The sequence below is a fragment of the Cibotium barometz genome, chromosome 63 (assembly GCF_041138505.1).
Source record: "Cibotium barometz isolate CiBa-2024 chromosome 63, ASM4113850v1, whole genome shotgun sequence".
Lineage (NCBI taxonomy): Eukaryota > Viridiplantae > Streptophyta > Polypodiopsida > Cyatheales > Cibotiaceae > Cibotium > Cibotium barometz.
Window position 1 is genome coordinate 25,479,816 of NC_141108.1, and position 23,793 is coordinate 25,503,608.

General features: G+C 45.3%; 1 protein-coding gene across 4 annotated transcripts in view; it reads left to right on the plus strand.

Annotated features, from left to right (window-relative positions):
• The first annotated feature begins 2,867 nt into the window (after positions 1–2,867).
• The window catches only part of LOC147603879 (uncharacterized), a 91,044-nt gene continuing 70,118 nt past the window's right edge, over positions 2,868–23,793 (plus strand). For 2 of the 4 annotated variants that reach the window (XM_086796196.1, XM_086796198.1), the window contains exons 1-4: positions 2,868–3,277; positions 5,278–5,390; positions 14,929–15,022; positions 15,134–15,359. In XM_086796196.1, coding sequence (XP_086652322.1) covers positions 3,197–3,277; positions 5,278–5,390; positions 14,929–15,022; positions 15,134–15,359 — 514 coding nt within the window. In that variant the 5' untranslated portion in view covers positions 2,868–3,196. Of the gene's footprint in view, positions 3,278–5,277; positions 5,391–14,910; positions 15,023–15,133; positions 15,360–23,793 lie in introns of all 4 variants that reach the window. The other 2 variants (XM_086796195.1, XM_086796197.1) reach the window with 1 other exon arrangement.

Here is a 23,793-nt window from a genome sequence, read left to right on the forward strand (position 1 = left end):
GTGTCCTCCTCCTCCTACTCATGCTCCTCCTCTTCTTTTATTTCCAATGCTTGTGCCTTTGCCTTTGTCCCTACCTTTGCTCTTCCTCTTGAGCTTGTTTCTCAAGGCCCTCTTGAATGCTCATGAGTGCTAAATCTCCTTGTTTGCACCTTTTCTTCTGCATCTCTTGTTTTGAACACATCCATTGGATCGGATGTAGGCAGTGGTAATGCTTTAATACTCGATGTTACTGTGCTTTTGGTGTCACCCTCAACTTCTACCTCTTGTAGAAATAGGATGAAGGTTGCTTCCCACGAGAGAAACATAACCCCTACATTTGGCCTCTAAGAAATAGCTCTCCATCTCACAATAGATGTTTGAGCCAAAATGTTTAACATCATTACCACCACAAAGATGAACTAGGAAGTCAAATGGAACCTATCCCTTCCAAAATTATCAAAATGAACAACTTTTGAGCTAGCACGTGTGTTCATGTATTCAATTAGCTAGCACATCATTGCTATTCCTTTCAACTCTCCTAAGCACATCAACCTTTTGTGTGAAGATTTGCAATATCTCTTAAGAACTGTCATATAATTGGTTGTAGTAAATAAACTCGTTAAGTGTGTGGCGTGCGTGTATAGTGAGTGGTGGCGTTGAAGGATGTGAAGTTGAAAGGGCTATGAAGTTGGGAAGAGGGCTCTCACTGAGTAGGTGAGTGAAATGAGAGGTTATAAGTGACCTTGGTTTTTTATGCTTAAAATTTTTCTATTTTAGAAAACTATTTTAGAAAAAAAAAACTATTTTAAAAACCAAATGTAGTAGTAAGCTTACATTTTATCAAACATGACTGAGGGTTGGTCTCGAAGTAAGACCTTCCCAAACTTAGTATGTGTGGCTTCGAAGGACCTAGTGAAGGATTTCGCTGGCCTTGGCCCACTCAATGCTCGATTGATGAGTACACTTCTAAAATCATGTCAACAACACCACATGAGAAGGAAAACATAAATAATATAGAGATAAAACTTGCAAACATAGTATGCATGGCAGTATGTATGACAATGGTGCACAATACAGTATGAAAAGAGATTGGGTAGAGTCAACCTCATAGCTGCTAATAGAAAAATATCTTCACCCTTTATTGATTGGTGCTTCTTATTTCTTGCTATCATCATTGTTGGATATAGAAGATGCCTCTCATGATCACAAAATTTATGCATATCAACAAATTAACCAACATCAGTTGTTGGTTAATTTGTTGAATATAGAAGATGCCTCTCAAAGAATTGATACACATCAATAAATCAACCACCATTACCAATCATTGATGAAAGTTGGTTAATTTGTTGAATATAAAAGGTACCTCTTAAAGAATTGATGCACATTAATAAATCAACCACCAATACCAATCATTGATGAAAGTTAGTTGTTTCTACTACAAAAAAATGCTTCCTTTGTCCATGTGTGTGGGAGAAAAAAAACATAATAAACAAGTATGGTAGGGTAGCACAAGTTTAAATTAATCATAGAGGAATGTTCTATTCCCCCATTTAGATGAGCACTTTCAATGTTGAAAGTGGAGGATGGTGTAGTGCTATAGAGCTATATAACACTCGCTTCAAAATCATTCCCATCATGAATTGTGAATGCCATTATCACCTTGCTCTTAATAGCCCTTATTGGCTATCTTGCACCACCTTCGACAACACCGTAAGCATCCACTAGTGTCCTCACTCTCCTCTACTCTTATCCCTCTAGATAAGGCATGTGGCAAATCATTAGAGCTAGAGTGCCATGTGAGAGGCTCACTAACCTCCCTTTATGACCTGTGTTCGGCTCTTTCATGTTGACAACAGCTTTTCTCATGATTTTTTGGTGCCATCAAAAGTTTACTTTGAATTAAAAGATTGCTATTATAAGGCATAAAGAAAAACATTCGCAATAATTGTTTTGACCTTTTCAACTAAAGCACACATTTTTTCGTCGCCTCAATAAGTTCGTGTGACATGCGAAAAAAAGAAGGCTCATCAACCCAATGCCAAGACACATGCTAGCTTGGACATCTATTAAGACTAAGTTTGCTCATGGTTTTGAGCTAATAAGCATTGCATATTGCATATAAATACACATATAGTACAAACAGAAAACCAAGGCATTGAAACTAATGATAAGCATTATCATCTAGGGCGTTGTTGCTTGGCTAGAGATAAGAAGAGACCCTAGTAATAGATGAGCCTAAATCTACTGCAAATTTAGGCAAAATTTTGTGCCTTGATTTTTCGACATGAGGCTGGTTTTTTGAAAGATACGTATGAATAATGCTTTATATGTCTAAAGATTGTTCATTTGAGGACATCTATCTTTAGGATATAAGTAAATATTTTGATGTAAGTTTGACATTGTAAAAATGTTTAACTAATGTGGTTTTCATTGTATACGGAGATTGTAAGATATTTTCATCACCAAACGAGAACTTAGCATTAGATAATAAACAAGCACAAGCTTACTCTAAAACAATTTCAAAGCTAGCCAGTGTCCACTTTATATCATTACTTTTTATTTGACTCTTTGCGGGAAGATATACATATCGGCTCACAATACATACCCATGTTGTGCAGCCTGATGGCATCAAACCTGGGTCCTCGCAATGGGACCGAACCGTCCTATCAACTAGTCTACGTGCCCGTGGGATTTTTATTTGACTCTTTAACACTTTCATCAGGGAATGGCACTTTCTCCTATGAAAAACAGTTTAAACGAGAGACTTGTGCCATACCTTTTTCGCATTTCAAGATTTTTCTTTATAAATAATTTCAAAGTTTTAGATAAAAGTTTTCCACTTTTCAAGATTTTTCTTTTATAAATAATTTCAAAGTTTTAGATAAAAGTTTTCCATTTTTTTTTTGGTTTGGGGAAAATACTTTTTTCTCGAACACTGCGCAGTGCGCTTACGGACGGTCACGTGTTTTGTAGTGTAGCACGGCCCTCTGTCGTCACATGTTTAGGGTTGCCGTACGCGGGCTCAGTCGTACGGACAACGGTCAACGCAAGTGCCAAGCGCCTCTGTTTTTAGCCCTGGGAGCTTGCCCACCCTAAACTCGTGACTGTTTGTCAGCCCTCGTGCCTGCTGCACCTGAAACACGTCAGTGTTGTCGTGTCCCGCGACATTCTTTTTAATGCAGTCGATTCCGCATTATAACATCTGCTCACCTTGGAAATGGGCAGTCAAGCGCAACGGGCACCAGATCAAAGCATGGCTACTTGGCTTTTCTGCATTGCCTTCCTCCTACATCTCCAGGTTATTCCCCTTCATCTCTCTCTGGCAATTGTAGCTACACTCATTGTGCCCTCACTTGCACATTTGGGTCAGCACAAAGATAACTAATTTCACAATCTATGGTGAATCTGTGCTGTTTTCCCAAAGCTTGCTTCAATTTGTAAACATGGAGAGCCAACATTTTGTGAAATCCTGTTTAACACCAACACAGTCTCACACGAACCCTTTTTTAGCTCATGACCCATCTGAATGGAAAGAAATCCTGTGTTGAAGGATCAGATTGCCCAGTAAAAAGCACATGATGTAGTTGTTATGAAAGCCATCTTTGGCATATAGGGTGTGACACCCAATCCATTAGGTCTAGTTACCCATATAGGGTGTTGTATGTGACACCCAATCCAGTAGCCATAATTCCTTATGCTTCGAGTGGGATACAGGATGGGCCAGGAGTTCATAGATTGTAGGCACTAAAGGCCCAGGATGGGTGAGGTAGGTGCTCAGCCAGGCCCTTAGGGCGAGCACATGTCTATCTCATGCATAGTGCAAGTTTTTGTCTTTTTGCTTGTGAATATGGATCACTTTAACATGGATCATGGGATGGTATGGAAGTATTCCCTTAAGATCACGGGATGGTACGAGAGCATTCCCTTATGACTTGTGTCGAATCAAAACAAAAACTAGGCCCTCACTGGTAGGGCTGGTCTGATCAACAATCTCACAACCCACAATTGTAGATCCAAGCGGCTTGTTGTTATGACGGTTGATTTAATATATACTATAAGTTCAAAATGCTACATCATGCATCTTTTGCTTTTAGGGAGTACTTCAGGAAGACACCTCCAAAGTTCAAAATGCTACAGCATGCACCTTTTGCTTTTAGGGAGTACTAAGGCACCTCAAAAGTGGAGCATGTGTACAATATTTATGTGTCAGAAACAAACTATGCTCTCAGATTAGGTTTGCGACATGTGCATGATCGAGTGATGATCATAGATGTGCACTAACTGTGAATGTCTTGGGGTTGGTAGTGTTCTACCAGAGCTTTGTGTCGCACTATGCACATGAGACACCCTCTCACAAACACAATTATGGAGGGGGCAGGATGTTTTTTGGACACATAGAGAATTGAGAAGGTAAAAGTTTTGATGTCATCAGTACTCATGTTGTTGAGTCTTACAAAAAATTAGGAGCTCTTCAGAATGAATTGTATTGCGAATAGAGCGGGATTCGGGAATCTGTAATTTGTTGCAATGGACCCGGCAAAGGTGGAACCCATTTTGCTTTGGCTGGCTTGAGTAGATGTGCACTTCTTGGGATTAATATATCATACTGCAGTTTTGTGGAGCCCTATGCATAAGGGATGAACCCTTTCACAAATACAACCAAGGAGGGCAAGGTGCTCTATTGATAAGCTAAAAGGTAAGTCAACATGGGTGTTGCATATTTTGAAGCTTTGTGTTGCAGTGGCATGATCATCCACAATTGCATGTGAGAGAAGAAAACACTGTGAAAGTGTGAGTTGCCATGTTCCATTTTTAATCACAAGTTGCTTCTTGCAATGGTGCAGGGTTTGAAAACTTGTTCCCAACTCACCTCCATTCTGTACATAACATTAAAGCTCTATCCACTTCAGACATAAAACACCCCACCCATCGGGTATTTCAAACCTCTTTCATAGAGTTTTTCACACATTAACAAGACTCTTAAGAGACATTTCTTGCTGGCCTCTACTCCTTGGCCCTTAAAGATATCACGTATACCTATACATCCATTCAGAACTCCCCATTGGGGATGGAAATTTTCAAAATTCACGTGCTGCACTTTCAGAAGTTTCATACAACTCTGCAATGGTGCATTCCTTGCACCATTTTATACTTCCCAGAATGCCTCTGTATTCGTAGTGTATCCCAAGGAGAAGATTATTTCTCAATATTTACCTGTTTTTACACATGAATCGTGAGGGTCTTTCTGCAGTGAATTTGTCAATCAATATTTGACTGCCCACTTCTCTTGACATGCAGGTAAGCTTCAGCACTGATATAATACAGTTGCCATCCTCCACCTGGGAAGCTGAGAAAGATGAGAATGCTCAGAGGGATGCACATGCAATCATTGAAGGTGCTTTATCTTCCAAGTAAGACACTTGCTTTTACTATCCTGTAAGTGCTGCATGTTTCCAAATGCTAAAGCGGAGTCATTTGTAACTTAATCGAAAATGTGGCCTCATGAACATCCTTTATTGCATCACACATTTGATGGTAATAATAGCTCTTTTAGCAAATACATATAAAGATTTCAAATATGTATGATAAGTACTAAAAAACCGGCCTTTAGTTTATTTCACACTGGTTGAAACTTTTACCTTGTCTTGAAGAAAAACGATTAAAATTTATCATTTTAATTATAAAACTGGCCAAGGAAACCCAGCCACACTCCAACCTTGTTCTTTTTCTCACTGTCCAGGGAAAAAGTTTTTTGCGAACATTGTAACTAATGTCTTGTGGAGCTGAAGATTTCGGATCTTTGATTAGTGCCAAGGAGGTCAACAATGCATCAAATAGAAATGTGTCCTTAAAAGTTACGTACTTGGAAATAATTTCTGTAAAAAAAAGATGGGAGTGGATGTATTAATTCGTAATCATGTGCATTGCCAGGTGCTATCATTACTACAGCAACGCTCCTAACTTCCAACACTCCTCCTCCCCCCATCCCCCCACAACCACCACCGGAAAAGAGACTTATATTAAGTATGCAAAAAATATAAAAAAAATATTCAAGATGCCCAATTTTTGACCCTCATGGATGACCATAATCCACTGCGCTCTAGCAAGTATGATAACAACATATCCAATAACATGAGGCATAAGAGCCAATGTTGCATGCACGGAAGCCTTGTTGTACTTGATCCAGCCCTAAGCCTACTGATTAGGAACATTAATGCAAACATAATGAATAGATAGCATAGAGGAGAGAGGGATGAATTGAATTTTCAGTATATTGATATGGTACAAAAGACGTATATGTCTGAACAACTTCTATGGCCTTTGGCCTTCCGAAAGAGGACTTAACGGACTGACTGTTGACGTGACTGGAGATGAACTATGACCTGCCCCAAGATGGGTCAGATGAATACGACTAACTATGGGCCTAGCCTTATATAGACTCTTTATGCACAGGTTGGCCAGATTTTTGCTGTCGGCCAGCCATGACTGATAAAAATGCTAGAAAAACCTGAATGCTCATGTCCTGATGATACCCATATGTGAGCACCTACTGTTGGCAAGCTTCCTGAGTAGTGATGATTGTGGGCCTGAGTGTGCTAGTGCCCTAAACCTTACCCTAAAACTGTTGCCTAATCAGGGATTAGATCTAAGGTTAGCCATTTCCATAGTTGTGGACGCGACTTTCCCTCTTGCTAAACTTGATGATGGGTTGGAAACTTTTCATCCTTCCTCTGTGGGCTAGTGACTTTGTACCTTGACTGCGTGACAATTTGACTGAAAACCCTGTCGTTCCTTTGATTCCACTCCAAGTCTGGTTGGAGAACTGTGCATCTGTTCCACTTTGTCCCCATGCCTGCAATCCCTTTCCCTTAACACAACTATGGTCTCCTAGTGAGAATGATCATGCGTGATACTCCACCTTTGGAACTGATTTGAGAGCCAATGGTATGCTCCTTTGAACACACAACCCCTAGGGAATGCTTTCCTCTAGCTCTGCCTGCTGCAGACCACCTCATAAATGCTACCCTGGCTGCATTCTTCCATGGATCTGTAATACCCATATGTGAGCACCTACTGTTGGCAAGCTTCCTGAGGCGTGATGATTGTGGGCCTGAGTGTGCTAGTGCCCTAAACCCTACCCTAAAACTGTTGCCTAATCAGGGATTAGATCTAAGGTTAGCCATTTCCACAGTTGTGGACGCTGATGATGGGTTGGAAACTTGTCATCCTTCCTCCGTGGGCTAGTGACTTTGTACCTTGACTGCCTGACAATTTGACTGAAAACCCTGTTGTTACTTTGATTCCACTCCAAGTCTGGTTGGAGAACTGTGCATCTGTTCCACTTTGTCCCCATGCCTGCAATCCTTTTCCCTTAACACAACTATGGTCTCCTAATGAGAATGATCATGCGTGATACTCCACCTTTGGAACTGATTTGAGAGCCAATGGTATGCTCCTTTGAACACACAACCCCAAGGGAATGCTTTCCTCTAGCTCTGCCTGCTGCAGACCACCTCATAAATGCTACCCTGGCTGCATTCTTCCATGGATCTGTGCATCTTTCTTGGGATAGCTGAGTGCTTAGATGGCTGAGCTTGAATGCTTTGATACCAATGTTGCATGCACATAAGCCTTGCTGTACTTGATCCAGCCATAAGCCTACTGATCAGGAACATTAAATGAATAGACAATAGAGAGGAGAGAGAGATGAATTGTATTTTTAGTATATTGATATGGTGCAAGAGACGTATATGTCTGTACAACTTCTATTGCCTTTGGCCTTCCAAAAGAGGACTGATTTCTAACTTATTGGGCTGACTGTTGACGTGACTGAAGATGAACTATGACCTGCCCCAAGATGGGGTTAGATGAATATGACTAACTATGGCCTAGCCTTATATAGTCTCCAGCCAGATTTCAGCTGTTGGCCAGTTCCCTTTTTGTCCACAACTGATAAAAGTGCTAAAAAAAAACCCTGAATGCTCATGTCGCCCAGCCTTGATGATACCCATGTGTGAGCACCTGTTGTCGGCCAGCTTCTTGAGGCCTGATGATTGTGGGCTTGCTGCTTCTTCCCTGCTTGAGCCTGCTAGTGCCCTAAACCCTACCCTAAAACTGTTGCCTAATCAGGGATTAGATCTGAGGTTAGCCATGTCCACGGCTATGCATGTGACACGTTGCAATTGAAATACATACACCCCCTTTGGTCCCATCTGCTGAGGACCAATAAGTGTAGCAAGGAAGAATCTTACCTGTTTTACACTTTGGTCCCATCTACCTGGGACCAGTAAGTGTAGCCAAAAAGAATCTTACTAGTTTTACCACACTGGTGATCACATCCATAGTTCCACCGCTAACAACAGGATGGAGCCGGTCCTTCATGAGGCGCTTTCTACTGTGGTTGCGAAGCCTCCCTAGGTGTTGCACATTTCATGAGACAATCCTCATGGTAAAGATGTGGTTTTGACCCCAAACGCTTAGCCGGTGTTTGTGCTCACCTCTCATAATTGGGACGGAGGGGATAATTGTTGGATCAGAGAACCACCATGCTTAGTGTGGTATGGCGGTTGCAGCAGTATGGCACCCATGGTGAGAGTGCAAGTGAGATGAGAGAGAGATATAGAGAGAAAGAGACACGTAATGATTAGAATAGAAATGATTGATTAGATTGCTTGCTGAAAGGGAGAGATACATGGGTTTATATGGAGGAGGTAAGAGGATGTGATGTGGCGGAGAGTGAATGGAAAGATGTGAATGTGAGATGGTCACATAGCCAGCCACATGTCCACATAAAGTGTATGGCTAGAAATAAGAGGGGCTAGAAATAAGAGGTGCTAAGAGGAGTTTCACACGGGATGCACACACGGGGTAGAGAGGGTTCACACACGAGGCTCCGAATATCCAACAAATCCCCCCTCTGGAGCGAAGGTGGGAAGCTGAGAGACAAACTTTCACAAGGCGGAAAGGTTATGGCAAAACTGCATCCCAATAACTCACATGTTTTGGAGATGCCAACACCCACACTCTCATGGTAGGTGTGATATGAGGCTTGACCATATGAGCCTTATACGTACATCAGCTTGCTGATAAGACATCCCCCCTTGAGCCAAGCTGGGGTACAAAGATAAGGGCTTAAATTATTGAAGGGTGCAAACGCACAAACACATTGAGAAAGGGAAACACACATAGGTAGAATCAGATTTTGGGAGAGAATCCCGGGCAGAGAACCCTTATTAGGAAAACATAGATGGTTAGAGACAGTTAAAATGCATAGTCATCGTCATCTTCCTAGAGGGATAGATCACAGAGGGCTGAGAGTGCTTGGTTTTGGATCATCTAGTTCGTTGTCACAAGCTTCTTCCATGTAGTTTGCTGCTTTTGCTTCTTGAAGGTTGTTTAAGCGCTTGAAGCACCTATTGAAAGTGTGGCCCGGTTTCTTGCAATAAGTGCATTTGGTTGCTTTGTTGTAGCAGTCATTATTGCCTTTTCTTTGGTGATGCTGAGACAACCATTTCTTCATACTTCATATCACGAGCAATGCGGAGAACACCAAGTATTTCTGCATAGCTTTCATTATCTTCAAGGCTATTAAGTAAAACTGCTTTCTTATCATCATCATCAGGAGGACATTCTTTCCATTCACTCTCCGCCACATCACATCCTCTCACCTCCTCCATATAAACCCTTGTATCTCTCCCTTTCAGCAAGAAATCTAATCAATCATTTCTATTCTAATCATTACGGTCCAGGCGCCCCAAGATGAGAGGCCCATCTGACACCGGCGGAGACTACAACAGAGGATCAGGACCATACTAGCACGGCATGGGAGACGTCCAGTCAGAGTACTCACCATGGAGGACATTGAGGATATCCGCCATTGACCGATGAGAGACATCTTTGGATAGTGATGTGTATGATGCTTACCTTTGTTGCTGGAGTTTTCCTCCCAGATGCTATCCATTAGGAGCTCCTAGTACCGTACTTTTCCTCGTAGTTGTTTCAGTTTCAGTTAGTTGTTTAGTTGTTTTTAGCTTTTCTTACACAGACATTGTATCAGATCCACCAATTGTTGTAACCTTTTTGGTCTCATAGGTCATTTTTGCCTTCTGAAGACGTTAATATATCATTTCATTTCATTTCTCTCTCTCTCTCTCTCTCTCTCTCTCTCTCTCTCTTTTTCGTGAAATGGTGTTTTATATTATATGTTAAAAATGTACATCAGCCACATGGCTCACACAGAACCTATGGCCCCAAAAAACCCCCCACAAAAGATCCTCTAAAGGATCATGACCATGCAAACCTGTACACTAATAAGAAAGCCTCCTAGCCAAATAAGCATCCCAGGTAAAAGCATCAAAGATTAGCCAGCCGAGCCGCCGTAGACCATAACGAAATAACATCTGCATCCAGTAGCTGAGCTGAGAGAAGAGAAGAAAACTGCCAAAGCAGCAAACCGCGTATACGTAGAATGTGCCCATGTATTCCAGACAAGGAATCAAAGATGAACCCATTCCGTGTAGTCCAAATATGCCAAAGTCCTATCCATCTAAGGAAATGGAATATCACAAGGTGACTATCCGAAGTAATGACTTGAGGACAAATCCCAAATATCCACTGATGAGCCGAAATAGTAGACCTCCCAAACGCGAGAGACAAAAGACCAAATCTGACGGGCCACTGGACAACTCATGAACAGATGCATAACTGTTTCAGTGCATGTCGTGCAGAAGAAGCAAGAGGCCAATGTAATTTTACGACGGCTGAGCTGATCCCGTGTAGGTAACCCTCCCACCAACATCCTCCAAATGAAAACCTTACCTTGGTAAGGGAGTTTAGACTGCCAACCACGCATAAGAGTTTTCTGCCACCATGATTTAGACTTGTGCAATCCCCACACCTTATTGGCCTTGGCTGAAACCCAATCTTTCTCTGATACAAGCTTATGATAGACCTGGTTAGCTGAAAGTGATATCAAGTCACCAGATTTACATAGTGCCCAATCAAGCCAAGGCTGATCTGCAGATGGCCGAGGCAATGGAGTAAAAGGCTCAACTGCATGCATGATGTCAACCCATAGTGGCTGAAATGTCCGAGGAACCCTAAAGTGCTGCCGAATACGACGAAACGAATATGGCCTCACGACCAGGTATCACAGCATCTCGGATTCTAACCAAGCCTAACCTGACCATGCGGTTGAGTCGTATGCGTGAAGCATCTCTATCTGGCCAAACAATGACACGCGACTCCACAAATGTTTCGAACTGCAAAGAGTTCAAAAGTAGTCTTTCATGACTAGGATCCCACCGAGCCAATAGTAGAACTTCATGCTAAGAAAGGAGAATATGTGATAAAATGTGAGATGAGCGAATACGGACAGGATGAGCCGCATTCACAATGTCCCACCATGAAGCCTGCACACGTGTCCGTCCATGTGACAATCCCTCCAACTCAATCAAGTCACGAGCCATGAATACCCAAGGCTGCTCTTGAAACACATATCCTGAAAAAGCGCCCACCTACGCGCCACCATATGCAAGCGGACGTCCAGTAAAGCAGCCCCACCCATTCTTTTGGGCGTCGTTATGTGATTCCAAGCTATCCATGTTTGACCCATAATATTTCCTTGCCTCTTCCACAGCATAAACCGAATGGGAGCAAGCAAACGGAGAAGAGATTTGTGCGTCCAAGGTAGCAAAGGCAAAAAATAGGAAATCATGCTAAGCATAATAACCTGAGCTACCTTAACCCTCACGTGCATAGGCCACCCTTGAGCTTTCCAATACACAAATTTATCCGAGATCCGAGCAGAAATCCAAGCAAGAAGCGCTTGGGGGTCCACATCCACACCCATCGGATACCCAAGATGACGAACAATGTCTCCTGTATGCACCACACGGCCTTGCCACCCTAATGCCTCAAGATCAAATTCCATGCATACAATGAGGGCTGATTTTGTTGAATTTATTTTCAGTCCAGAAGCCAATGCAAAATTATTCCAAGCTTCCATTGCTCGATCTATATTGGCTTTTTCGGCCCTGAGAAACATAAAAGTGTCATTCGCAAGGGCTTGAGCAACCAATTGCTTGCCATGAGGGAGATGCAAACCAACCACTTCACCATGCGATGCCATAGCATGTAGGCGCGATAACATAGGATGAGTGGCAATGGCAAAGAAAAGAGGGCTAAGAGGACAGCCCTGCTGGAGAGAACGGGTGAAAGAAATACCATCCGAAAGTCCTCCATTGAGCATAATGCACGTGATAGAGCCAGAGCTAAGTAAATGCACCAAATTAGCCATTTTGGGACCAAAGCCCATGGCTGTCATTAACTGAGAAAGGAAAGACCAGTTGACATGATCAAAAGCTTTTTCAAGATCCAGCTGCACCATCACAATCTCGAGTCCTCTAATAATCAGCTTGCCCAACAGGGCACGGCTTTGAATGGCGGGGTCAATGATGCCTAGGCCCGCCGCCCCCTCTGTGTCACAGCTGAATGATCACTTTCCAGGACACCTTGGCCAGGGTAGGCCAACCATTACTACCGGCCCACAAAAAGTTGCAGATCAACTGCTTTACCTGACCAATGCAGGCTTGGGAGAAGGCCCAGCAAGAAGTAATATACCACATGGTGGCAAGGACCTGGTTCGCCACCACCACTCTATAGGCTAAGGAAAGCCTTGTAAAACTCCAATACAAAAGCTTCTTCTAAATGCTCAGAAGAAGAGGCGTGAGCTGCTCCGGGGAGATATCAATGCCCACCTGGCATCCAAGATAGCAGACTAGAGTGCCTCTCGCGATCCACTAGAAAGCCTCAACTAGACGCCAAGTCGAGGCAGGTGTAGAGCCTACCCAAAAACCACACGACTTGTGCTAGTTGATCTGCACTCCTGATGCGCGACAAAAGATCTCTATCGCCTTCGCGAATCTCTGGAGATTCCCCACATCTCCAAATAAGTATGCTACTATGTCATCTGCAAACTCTGAGTCCAGCAGCTCCTCCTGAGTACAGATAGGGAGACTCAATCCCTAGAGCCCCATCTCCTAAGCTGAGAGAAAACTGCTCATGCCTCGACGACAAATAGAAAGAGGTATGGTGCCAGTGGACAGCCCTGCCGAACCAAGTGAGAAAGGGGAAATCTATCACCTCGGGCTCCCTATATGAGAACCTAACTCTGAGAGGCTGAGTAGAGGCCTGAAACACCACGGATCCACTCCACTGTGAACCCCATCCGGTACATCGTGCCCTCCAGAAAGCCTCAGTCAACTCTATCCCTCAAAATCCAGAAGAAGCACAATGAGGTCCTGCTTTCTTCTAGGTGGTGAGCCTTGGAAGGACTTCCTCTTGGCTAGGATTTCAGCCCATACTCTGAGCCTGGGAGACCCTTGGCCTGAGCATCAGATGGATCTTCATAGAGATGTGGGCTTGTGGCTTTAGCCTAGCTTTTGAGGACATATTTGTTGCCAGCCTACTACGAGCTTGGGATCACCTTAGGCCGGTTCCAGTAGCCTCGGAGGAGCGTCTTTAGCAGTCCCCGATCTGGAACCCCCTGATCCGTTTACCCAGTGACCACATGCTGGGGCCCAGCTTCATGTATCTCGAGGAGCGTTGAGCATAGGACGTGCTAGATCCTTTGGAGATTGGCTTGCATTCAGATAGCTTTCCCCTGAGGCTCAAGAGAGGCATGGCTGGGATCCAGGGTAGAGACTTTGGCGTTTATGCATTTGAGAGAGCTGGCCCCTCATGCGCCTCCAATGGGACTTGGGGGGGTGGACTTGGCGTGATCCTATTGATAGGGAGGAGAGGCGGGGTACCCCGTTCTTCGCATACACCACACAGCTAGGTCACAAGATCCAAATGCCCTAGGTTGAGGGCACCCTCAAGCACCCTGGCAGCAACAGTAGACTGGTAGTTACAAGGCCTCTCACAGTGGTTTCGCTTAGATTTTTGGAAGATGCTCTGGGACAGTTTTCGGCCTCGAAAGATCACCCTCTTTCTTTGGCTGTTGGCACACAGGAGTTTGGTAGTTGGCACGTGTTTGGCCATTGGCGGTCGACTAGCTGCTTGTTCGAGGTGCGATCACCCTCAGGAGTCTTAGCGACAATTGTCTTTGGGATTCCCCGAAGGCTCATTAGGTTTGGTAGCGGCCTCTCCGCATTTTCACGATGGGGCATTCTCGCCTGGGCCACTGAGGCTGAGTTTGCCATGGCTTATGAGGAGGAAGGTGGGGGGCTAGCCCTTCAGGTCTCTCACCTTTGCATTTCGGTAGTACCAGTCCCAGGCCCATGATCCATCTATTGATCATTGGACTCCGGGTTCGTGCCAGAGATGGGAGATTTATAGCAGCATTGCAGCTTGGCACACCTGGAGAGTTAGATGCAGTGAAGCCATCGAAGGCACCCACACTCCGCCTCCGGAGTCCATCACGAGCATTTGGCTTGACATCATTCATACCCTCCGTGACCAATGGGGGGAGTTGCAGGGTGGCTTTGAGCGCATGCGGAAGCGGCAGGAAGCCTTCTTGAGGCTCTGGCGGCCTAGCCCTTTTCTCACAGATAGAGGTGGTGAGCCCACTTGGCACTACAGACCACCTATGGTTATTAACTCTGCCTCCCCTTGCATGAGATAGCCTTCTCCTCATAGAGTGGCCAGCCAGAGAAGAAGTGCATCTTTCTCCACCCCTTGATTCTTTGATCTGCGCCCCGCACATGGAGGCGAGTTTGTATCTTGCCCTTCATGGTTGTATTTAGCCCTTCATGGCCGGGAAAAAAAAAACTAGCAGCACTTCCTGGGTTGAAAAAAAAACTAGCAGCATGTGATGAGAACTAATTGATTCCTCCTTATTTCTTGGTTGACTCCTGGCTGTCATATATTCTCTTATACATAATTTCTGTTTCTTTGAGAACTATTGTTTTTCTTTAAAATGCTGCTCAGGGTCTCTCAAATCTGCAGTTCTATATATGAAAGACTCGCATACATGACTGATACTTTTGGCCCTCGATTAAGTGGGTCCATGGCTCTGGAGAAAGCATTGAACTGGACAAAGGTACTTAGTTGTTGCAAGTCAAAGGTTAACTTGGTTGTCCACTTTCACATAAAAACCTAGAGTGAGGAAATGGGTTTCTGGCTAAGACATGTAAATGCTTGGGTGCGACAGGAGGAAATGATCAAAGATGGTCTGAATGTACAAGAAGAGCCTGTGCAGGTCCCATGCTGGGTGCGTGGTCACGAATATGCAAGACTCATATCTCCAAGAGCAAAGAATGTGCGAATAGCTGGCCTTGGTGGCAGTATCGGCACACCAGATGGAAAACCTTTAGTTGCAAAAGTACTGGTTGTTGCATCCTTTGATGAGCTAGAGGAAAGGAAAAGTGAAGTAGAAGGTATGCAAGTAAAAAAAACCAACCATGTGGCTGGGTGATTGATGTTGGGTAAGTATCTGCAGGGGCATGCAATGGTGTGAAATTTATAGAGGTTAAATGGCTTGTCATGCATGGTTGGGATGCAGGGTTGTTGAGGTAGGAATGATATTGGCTTGATGCCAATATCATTCACTTAATACCAACTGATGAACCCTAACCATCAACCTTGCTAAGTTGTACCTGATTGTCGGTCATGTGTGAAGGCGTGAATTGCTTTCTATGCATGGACATTGTGTGAGATTTAATGTCTTTGCTTTATTTATCATCAGAAGAATTTCCAATTTACCAATTAAATGCATCTTAGAAGGATAGGTGAGTGAAGAAAAAGCTGTAATACATTCAGCAAATTGACTGTTCTTTTTACGAATCTGGAAGCTAGGGACCAGCCATCCTGGGTGCCCTGTACTTGTAAATATTAATTGTGTGAAACTAGCAATTTTTATTTTCCTCCCAAGAAAGGTCCTTTAGTATGTGAAAAAAGAAAAGGTCCATTCAAGAACAGACCGAGGAGGTAGCATATACAAAACATCACAGGAGGTGAGGGCTCCTTCTGGAGACCTAGAATGCCACTCGACGCTCGTCCTCATGGAGGAGTGCCATGCTTGTATCTGTAGCCCACGCAATAGTCCTGATCAGAGGTGAAAAGGTGCAATATCCGTATCCGTAGCCCACCAAAGCTCGTCCTCATGGAGGAGTGCCATGCTTGTATCCGTATCCGTAGCCCACCAAAGCTCGTCCTCATGGAGGAGTGCCATGCTTTTTTTTGTATCCGTAGCCCACCAAAGCTACTCTGCTTTTTGCCAATGAGGTGATAGCTCAAGTGGTGAAGGTGTTTGCCTAGGACCAGGAGGCCCTGGGTTCGAAACCCCACAAGTGCTTCCTTGGCGGCATCACCTACAGGCGGATAAAAAGCGCATACGGGTGTAGAAAAGCCAGTAACTATGGGAGGATCTCGGGCAGAAGGCTAGTCAAAAAAAGAAGAAGCTACTATGCTTTTGGACAATGCCAAAGGCAATGGTGATGCATCTTGCGAGTATCGCCGCATAGGCTGTAGGCCAATGAATGGTTGTTGATGATCTCTAGCTGCGTGCCCATTTCAAGACACCTCTAGGCCATCAAGGAAAGGAAGAGGGTGACCTTCCACTGATAGAAGCTGTCGTAAGAGTGGGGGGGGGGCGGTGGGGGCGGCTCAATCTTCCTTGTGGTTCAATAGAAAAGGTCTTGACGGTGCCTCCATCTGCACCATGCATCGCAACAATCGGGCACTTGGGGGAAGGTGGGTCAAGAATCGGTGTGAGCCACACCAGTAAAAGTTGCTAATATCACAGAGAGCAGAGGCCAGGCTTTGCGAGGCCTGCGAGAAATCATGAGATCTCCTAATATCAAGCATCTGACGTGATAAGTGTGCATCTGAGAACAAATGATTAGGGATGCGTACATGAGGTGCTGATCCATGGCGACTCTATCTCTAACGCATAAAACCACTGGGCAATGATCCGATTAGAAGTGCTTGTAGCAATAAAAGTATGGCTCCTTCTGTCAAGCACCCAATCATCTAGGTAAAATCGGTCTAACCGTGCATAAATACATCCTTCATCCCTTCTCCTGTTAGACCATTAATAAAGAAGAGTGGATGGTTTCCTCGGAATGGCATTCTCATGCCAACAATCTCTGCCATGAATGGAGAGTATAAACCTCTCCCAAGACACTCTCTCAAGAGGATGCACCAAGCCCTCATGTCCACCTCTTTTATCCATTCGCATCTCAACTATGTTAAAATCCCCACTAATAATCCAATGGTCAGCATGAGGCATCAACGTAGTGAGAGATTTCCAAAAGACAATCCTCTCACCTCTATGGTTAGGAGCATAGAGGTTAAGAATACCAATGCATGTAACACCCTGCATAAGAAGGATCCACTGTGCTCTCGCAAGTAAAATGACACCATGTCCAAGGATGCAAGGCAAAACCACAACCGAAACAGAAATACAAACACAATCTTTGCTACCAATGGCTGGCGACCAAAAGGTGTGTCCCAAGAGAAGGTTTCCTGATCTCCCACATTAGCTAACATCAAGTTTATGCTCTTGCAAGAGCAATACATCCATAGGTCCACCTGGAACTGCACTGTGCAACTAAGTTTTGACAATCTATTTCCGCCGACAAAACCCCGAAGACCTTGAATGTTCCATGAGACAATCCTCATAAGGACTGAGAGTAGGAACAACTAGATCTCAAGGTCGACGAAGGATCTCCTTTAGAGACGGAGGTACGTCTTGTATAGGTAAGGGAGGGAAAATCTGACGATGAAAACCTTACCTCTTGTTTCCACTCCAGGGAAAAGCAAAAGCTAGTCCTCAAAATTGTAGAGGTACCATGACAATGCGATTGCGTAACATCATCCTCGAGGATGCAATCATCCTGTAAAACATCATCCTCTTGCGAGGGATCCAAATCCTGTGCTTGCATAGCCTCATCCTCCAAAGAAGGATCCACATCTTGTGAGGCAAGAGTTGCATAAGGGTTGGGGTGCTTCTCTAGGGGTGCGGTAAAGGGGTGGGTACGGGGGTTTGAGGGCGCTTGCCATCTCTAACCACAACCCAACGTTGTGTGGTTTGTTGGGGCACAAGGGCAAGTGGAGTCTAGGTAGCTGCAAGAGGCACTTGTTGGGTAGGACCACGCCACCTCCTAGCATGGTCTCTCGATTTGGGACAATCTCTAGCAATGTGGCCCTGTCAACGACAAATCCGACACTCATCAGGTCTGCCTGCAATCTCCATCCTCTGGCAGAAATGAGAGCCATCAGGTCTCTGAAGCATGATATGATCGTCAATAATTGATGCATCAGGAATAAGCACAAAGGTAGACCATCAGAAGCCGCGAAAGCCGAGTCGGGAGAGCCGAAAAGAGTCAGTATCTCTAAAACGTGGCCAAAGGATGCCCCTATGGAAGCTAAGAGCTTCCAATAAGATCGAGGAAGAGTAGGGAACCGCAATGAGATTGGGGTAAGGCACTGATCCTCCACCACTGGATCAAAGCTCACCTGGTACTGAAAGAAGAAGATCTTCCTAGGGCCAAGAGGAAAGGAGCTGCTAGCAAACACCTGAGAAGTAGCTTCTGGAGAAAGAAAGTTCACCTGGAAGAAGCCTCAACCAAGTAGACGTGTATCTTGGAAGTGCACAATCAACTCCGAAGGGAGAGCTGCTAGAAGCCAGTCACGAGCTTGTGACGAGCGAGAGGGGTGGGAGCCATAAACCCTCACGATAAGAGTGTTCTGGACCTCAATGTCAATGTCGTGTTGGAGAGAGGTGAGCTCGTCTTGTGAAAAATTGATGATTCTCTTGGCTTGTGGGTGCGAAGATGGATTAGTTGTGACGGAAGCCATAAGGTCAGAGGTGGGAGGTAGCTAGGCAGAGGCGGGGAGGCAGCAGGGCAATATTAGCAGCAACGCGAGCTCTCTCCTTCCGATTTCCACTCTTCGATTATTTGGGTTGTCTACTACCACTATTATTTGTGTATTATTGTACGGGAAATGATTGAAGGAGACCAACTTGAGCTTGTCTATTAGCTTTCATTTGTTGACAAGAAAAACATGCTGTAACAAACTTTTTAACATCTTGCTTTATTTGAGGCAAATAATAGGAAGCTGTTAGCAACAACTGATAAGTCTTGTTGATACCAGGATGAGTTGCATAAGGACCTCAGGATGTTCCTTCACCAAGAGTTTGTGTTATGAGGGACACAAATGCGATCCTAATAATAAAGTAATCCATCGACGACGAGAGAATAAGCTACATAAATCTTCGAATGAGAAGGATTAGATTGTGGAGTCATAATCACTCAAAAAGCAGTTCTCGATTTGAACTGTAGAAATCGCCATTGCTAAGGCTTGAGGCATTCTGCTTTGAGCATCGACAACAACCACATTAGAAAGACTAGGAACATATTTAATAGCCATATGGAAGTTTTCAAATACTACACCCATCTGCCTTGTCGTGCATTCATAACAGGATGAGTGAAACTATACTTCAAAGAATGATGATCTGTCTTCACAATAGAATCTACTCCTAACAGATGATGTTTCTAGGCTTGATAAGCATGAAAAATTGGGAAGAATTCCTTATCGTATACTCGATAACGTGATTGAATTGTTGAACGCTTATGGCTCAGCCTTGTTGCATGAGAACTGCGCTAGTTGCAATGTGAGAAGCATCTGTCATGACTTCATAAGGAAGATTGGATGTGCGATTGCCATTATTGGGGTGGTTGTTAAAGCAATCTTTAGCTTGTCAAAGGTGAGAGAAGCATCATTTGTCCATCGGAAAGCAGGTGCTGACTTAAAAACCTCTGTCAAAGGTGGTGCAATCTCCAAAAACTTATAAACCTTTGTATGATGAAAATTGGCGAGATCCCTGAATGATATGACATCATGCATATTCTACGGCGTTGGCCAATCAGACTGTGAGTGGTGCGTATTTTCAAACGTTGAACTTGAAAGAATGCCGAACACACACAGCTGAACACCACGCGCAGAGTGGAAGTAGAGCACCATGCGAGCGGAGTCCCCTTCACCGAAGACCCTGTGAACCACCATAAAGATGGAGGATAAGGGGAGACCAATGGGCATTTAGCCTATATAGAGAGGTCAAGTTGACCCCAACCCAGTATGTGGGATAATACATTGCCACATGGTAGCATGAAGAGAAGGAGGGCAAGATTTCATTCCAACACCCCCCTGGAGGTGAAGCCCGATTCCATGAAGAAGGCAAGGCAAGAGCCGAACGAGGCTCTCATACCATGAAAGAACGCGGAACGCGCAGAGCAGAACACCACGCGCAGAGCAAGAGCAGAGCACCACGCGCAGAGCAAGAGCCGGGTCTCCCCCCCACCACCTCAAGATCCCGTGAATGACCATAAAGGTGGGGGATAAGGAGAGACCAATGGGCATTTAGCCCAATATAGAGGGGTCAAGTTGACCCCAACCCACTATGTGGGATAATACATTGCCACATGGCAGCGTTGTGAGGCTGAAAAAACAAACCAAAAAAACGTGTATATATGTATAGAACCCTGGTGTTTGTGTGTTAAGCAATGATGGTTGGTTTGTATTTGGGGTAGGTGTGTTTGTTCTTCAGAATAGAGGGAGTTGTACCTTGACATGCATCATTACATTTTTGTATATTTATAGCATTGTGTTTGATGCATCGTGTGTGGGAATATCATAGCTTAATAGATGATGATGTACCTTGCCAGGAGCTTTCCATGATTGATATGTTTTGAACCCAATGGTAGCAACCTTGGTAATGATATCTAGGGTTAGCAAACTCTGCCAATGGCTGCTTGAGAAGACTGGGTGCAGCGGTTCTTGTCCTCTAAGGTTGAAGATTCTACATTGGAGTTTTGCCAATTATTGGGGCATTTAGGGCCATTGGACCAGTGATGGTTTCCTGAACAGATTGTACATAATCCTGATTTTTGTTGGCCTTGAGAAGAGGATTGAGTAAACTGAATAGAGTTGGTTGTGTCTAGAGTCTCGTCCATAGTTGGATCCTTGTGGTGGTTGATAAGATTATTGGCGCCATGGCCAGTCAGAAGATCTCGTTGGCGAGGCTTCTAGAAAGATTTCTCTTGAGAATTGGGTCGAGGTTGAGAACCGCCAAAGGAAGTTTTGGAGCCATCACGAATTGATTTATTATCATTACTGAGATTAGAAGATCCTGGGCGACCTTGTGACTTAGATCCCCGAGGTGTGAATGTGACATTCGGCATAGCGAATTGCAGCTGATAGATCGACTAGATCATATTTGTGAAGGTCTGTGCGCAACATGGGTGTAAGCCCTTCCACAAAAGCATGTAGCTTGTCTTTTGGAGACAATGTAGGAATCTCTAGTACCACAATGGTAAATTGCGAGATATAAGAGGCCAATGATCCTGTTTGGATCAAATGGTGTAGCTGAGATCGTGCTTGAAAGTCCTCATTGGCAGGTATAAATTACATATGGATCACACGCTTGAGTTTCTCCCACGTGTTGATGGTCTTCCCACTAGTTAATCATCATTGCCACCATAAAAATGCATTGTCTTTCAACAAAGATGGGGTGAAGGGAATTTGTTTTGCGTTGGTGAGGTCCAAGGATTCATGCGGAGCTTGTATAGCCATTGGTCAAGAATACACTTAGTGCACTGGCCGGAATAAGGATGAGGGGGTTTAATGTCCAAAATCTTAGTTTTAGATGCTTGTAAAAGACGATAAATAACCTTCAAGTCATTGGCTTTTACCTGTGGGGGTATAATGTCGATATCTAGAATTGGTGCGTCGATCAAAGCCGTTAAATTTGATCTTTTTCCGGGCCTCAAGAGCACAGATCAATTGGCACAAGTTGTGTAGATTTTGGGTTCGCTCATTCCCTACCCCGGCTTGGTGACCGGTTCAGTACTTCCAGTGGATCCCAAAGGGTACCCGAGTGCGTTATCTCGGTTGTTGGGTCAGGATCGACATCACCTCAGAGTAGTAGCTTGCCCCCCTTTGGAGCATTCGGAAGAAGCTTCTATACTAGAGCACGACCAGGCTCTCACTCCTGGTCGAGTAGATGGCAGCGAACCAGGTCCTTCTCGCTGCCATGTGGCACATCACCTCTTGCTGGGCCTTTTCTAGGGCGTGTATTGGCCAGGTACAACAGTTGATTCACATCTTCCTTTGGGCAGGCAGTGATGGCAGCCCGCATGGTCCAAGGTGTGGCTTGGAGAGTCATCATTTAGCCTTGCCACCACGTTGGCGGGCTTGGGCATCCTCAGCCAAAATGCGCAGCATCCTCAGCCAAATCTGCTGCGCCTGTGGGCAGTCCCAAAGGCAATGTCTGTGTGTCTCCAATGGGTGGCCGCATCGGACGCAGGCCGACGGAAGGCCACTGTAGACAAGCCAGGTGCCAACTGCAGAGCCCCTGTGGGCAACCAGCCACTGGAAAGTCGAGATCCTGCGTGCCTGTCGACTAGCCCAGAGCCTGGTCCCCAAAAATCCTCCAGGAACTCCTGTGAGAGGCCCTGTAGCCGCCAATGCTCCGATGCACCTGGAGAGACCATCCTCCTCTCGCAGTCAAAATATGCCTCCCCAACCGAACAGTGTACTGGAAGAAGGTGATCTCTGTGGCCTCAGGGGACACATAAGGATCGTGCCACTCGTACTCGCCAGGGTCCCACTGGCGGGCCAAGGGGCGCGCAGCATATGCCCATATGCGCCAATCAATGTCCACATCTGCAGGGTCTGGATCAATATGCCACTTCCGAGAAGCGGCAGCCACTACCTGAATCCTCTGAAAGATGCACTCTGCAACCAAAGGCGACTCCGCCTCCACTCTCTGAAGTTTGCCCTCCTCGTGTATCTCATAGTAGCGGCATCTGCCATCCTCAGTGCAAGCTCTGACAGCAATCAGGATCTCCAACTGTGTAAAGGCTCCCATCCACCGTGGGGCCGCTGGCTCGAAAGGCGTGAACCACTCCTCAGTGAGTGCCCCCTGAATGTCATCCCTCATAATCAGCCCCCCTCTGAAGTGACTCAGCCTCTCCGCCTGGATCTCCTCCGGGAGATTGCAGAAGGCCTGTCAATCTCCAAAACTGCGTGCTGGGCCTGCCGCCAATGGTCCCCAGGCTAGACGAGGCCGAGAGCCCAGCATATGACCCTGCTCTGTGCGTACCGCGGGGCTCCAGATGAGCGGCTGTCTGGCCCGCTCCTCATCACAAGTAGGAGGTCTTTGAGAGAAAGCCCCGGTCTCAAAAGCTCCCACGCTCGCAGAATGCTCAAGGCAAATCTGTCCTCCCAAGTGCCCCCTGCTGGGGGAGCTCTAGCCTGCAGCCGCTGAAAAAGAAGCTCCTTCCAAGGCTTAGCGCCTCGAAGCAGCCCCCGAACAATAAGCTTCCCCAGCAAGGCTCTACTCTGATCAGTTGGATCTATAATGCCCAAGCCCCCCTGGGCCCTCGGAATAGTAATAACTGCCCAAGCAACCTTAGCCCGGGCCGGCTGACCATCCCGCCGAGACCAAAGGAAGTTCCTGATCAGCCTCTGTACCTGGCTGATGCAGGAGCTCGAGAAGATCCAGCAAGACGTGATGTACCACATAGTCACTAAAAGCACCTGATTTGTCACCACCAACCTCCCAGCCAAGTATAGCCAAGCTGTACTCCAATATAAAAGCTTCTTCCGAATACTCAGAAGAAGCGGGGCGATCTACTGCTCAGGTGACAAATCAAGTCCAATCTGGCAACCCAGATACCGCACTGCTGTACTAGGAGGAATCCATCTAAAACCCGGGTCTGGGCTCCATGCCGGAGTGGGAGCACTACTGATCCAAAAGGCCACTGTCTTGCGCCAATTGATCAATGCTCTCGAAGCCACACCAAA